The sequence below is a fragment of the Bidens hawaiensis genome, unplaced genomic scaffold, assembly GCF_021521415.1.
Source record: "Bidens hawaiensis isolate Kalapana, Puna unplaced genomic scaffold, B.hawaiensis_p1.1 tig00020674_1, whole genome shotgun sequence".
NCBI lineage: Eukaryota > Viridiplantae > Streptophyta > Magnoliopsida > Asterales > Asteraceae > Bidens > Bidens hawaiensis.
Genome location: NW_027493173.1, coordinates 147512 through 149588, shown reverse-complemented (window position 1 = coordinate 149588; position 2077 = coordinate 147512). Strand labels below are relative to the sequence as shown.

The 2077-nt window shown below is 34.5% G+C and overlaps 1 protein-coding gene across 1 annotated transcript; it reads left to right on the top strand.

Moving 5' to 3' along the window:
* Positions 1-556: 556 nt before the first annotated feature.
* LOC143561398 (uncharacterized) lies at positions 557-1408 on the top strand. Its single transcript, XM_077049494.1, has 4 exons — positions 557-739; positions 831-1043; positions 1097-1151; positions 1194-1408. Exons 1-4 carry the CDS (start codon positions 557-559, stop codon positions 1406-1408), a joined length of 666 nt encoding a protein of 221 aa, XP_076905609.1.
* Positions 1409-2077: the final 669 nt, after the last annotated feature.

The following is a 2077-nucleotide window of genomic DNA, read 5'->3' as shown; positions in this document are numbered from 1 at the left end:
ACATGATAAGTAGTTATTTTAACTATATTATATGATAGAAGTTGTAGTTTTTAGAGATTATTTGATGCTAAAAATATGTATATTTTTATATACATCACATGGATTGAACTGCTGGCATCTGATGATAAAAGAAATAATGTTATAAATATGATATTTTATGTTTTGGTTTTAAGGAAAGGTTTGTATATCTTGTATCGAATAATTGAAGTTAACGTTTCCACGAAAGGTTTTAATGAACTCTGATTTGTAAGAACTGTGTTTATGAGTAATCCGACGTTAAAGTAGGGCTACCGGGTTCGGGGACTTACATGTTCGATGCAACAAAAGTATATGTCTGTTTAATAAACTTTTAATATATTGTACAAAATAGTTTTGTATGAGCATTGTACATCATTTGTAGTAGTCGAGATGGAGAACACGATGAAGAACGTGGTGAAGAACATGGCGAGGAAGAATCGGAGTATTCATTAAGTGATGATAGTTATCATAGCTATTTGAAGCTGAGCAGGAGGATTCACAACCGAAAACTTATAGAAAGGAAAGTCGAACCATTACAATGAACTCAACATTTGAAAATGTGAAAGAGTTTAGAATAGCGTTGGCCCATTATGCAATCACTAAAGGATTTGCATACTACATTGAGAAAAGTGAACCTAAACGAGTCACGACAAGGTGTTTCGACCTAAAGTGCAAATGGAGGATACACGCTTCTCTCATGCAAGACAGGATTACATTTGAGGTATGTGTTGACACAAAATGTATGTTTTTATAATTTTTTGCACCTTTATATATTGCTAATAAAGAGTATATTTTTAACCAAAATCATGTAGGTAAAGAAATTGGTAGATATGCATTCTTACACTCGAAGCAACAAAGGTGCAGCTAAGGTGGCAACTCAAGGATGGGTTGCAAGTGTTATTATAGATAAGCTAAAATCTGATGGGGATGCCTCACCTACAAAACTCCAAAAATGGATTATGAAAAATTACAATGTTGATGTACCGTACATGAAATTCCATCGAGGGAAAGAACAACTCAAGCTAGTATGTACGGAAAGTGGGATGACTCATTCTTGATCATTAATGATTATAAAGAGGAACTACTCAAGCGAAACCTGAGAAGTGTTGTTGAGGTTGATTATGAGACAAAAGGTAATAAAAAGCTATTTTTACGTTTTTTCTTTTCTTTAATAGCTTGCTCGAAGGGGTTTCTTGATGGTTGTCGACCGTACATTTCTCTAGATGCATGCCATCTAAAAGGGAGGTTTAATGGGGTACTAGTCGGTGCAAGAGGTGTTGACGGTAACAATTCTATCTTTCCCGTGGCTTATGGTGTGCTAGAATCAGAAAATAAAAATTCATGGATATGGTTTCTTGAGTTACTTAAAAAAAGCAATCGGTACGCCTAATGGACTAGTTATATCATTTAATATGCAAGGACCTATCGTTTAACCGAGCATGAACGATTGTTAAATGAGAATGGTGGAGAAAATAAGGACACACTTACTTATGTTAATGAGATTCACAATAGTATTTGGTGTCGTGGCAAGTTTGGGACAACATCAAAGTGTGATTATATTACCAATAATATTTCGGAGGCATTTAATTGTTGGATAGGTGAGGTGTGTTATCAACCGGTATTGACCTACTTGATTCCATTAGAAAGATGATTATGGTAAGACTGGATAAAGAAAGGAGGTTTCTTAGAACATGGAAGGGTACCTTATGTAGCATCCTATTTTTGATAACAAATAAAAGGAAATGTGTTTGTTTAAAAGTGTGCCAATATTTAATTAAGTTAAATAAGATAATAGAGTGTGGACTTGATTAATGAAAGATGGAATAAGGGATGAAGATGAGCCTTAGGTCTATGGATTTAAGAGAGTATAAATACTCCTTAAACCTCCCTAAAACTCTAAAATCTCTCATTCTTATCCACTGGCCTCTTTACACACTCAAAAACACACACAAACCCTCTCAAACCATACGGCCGAGATTTATTATCCAAGAACCAAGCTTAGGTATTAATAGATCTTTAGATTAGCAAGCAAGAACAAGTCCATAGTGTACGTTGAAGC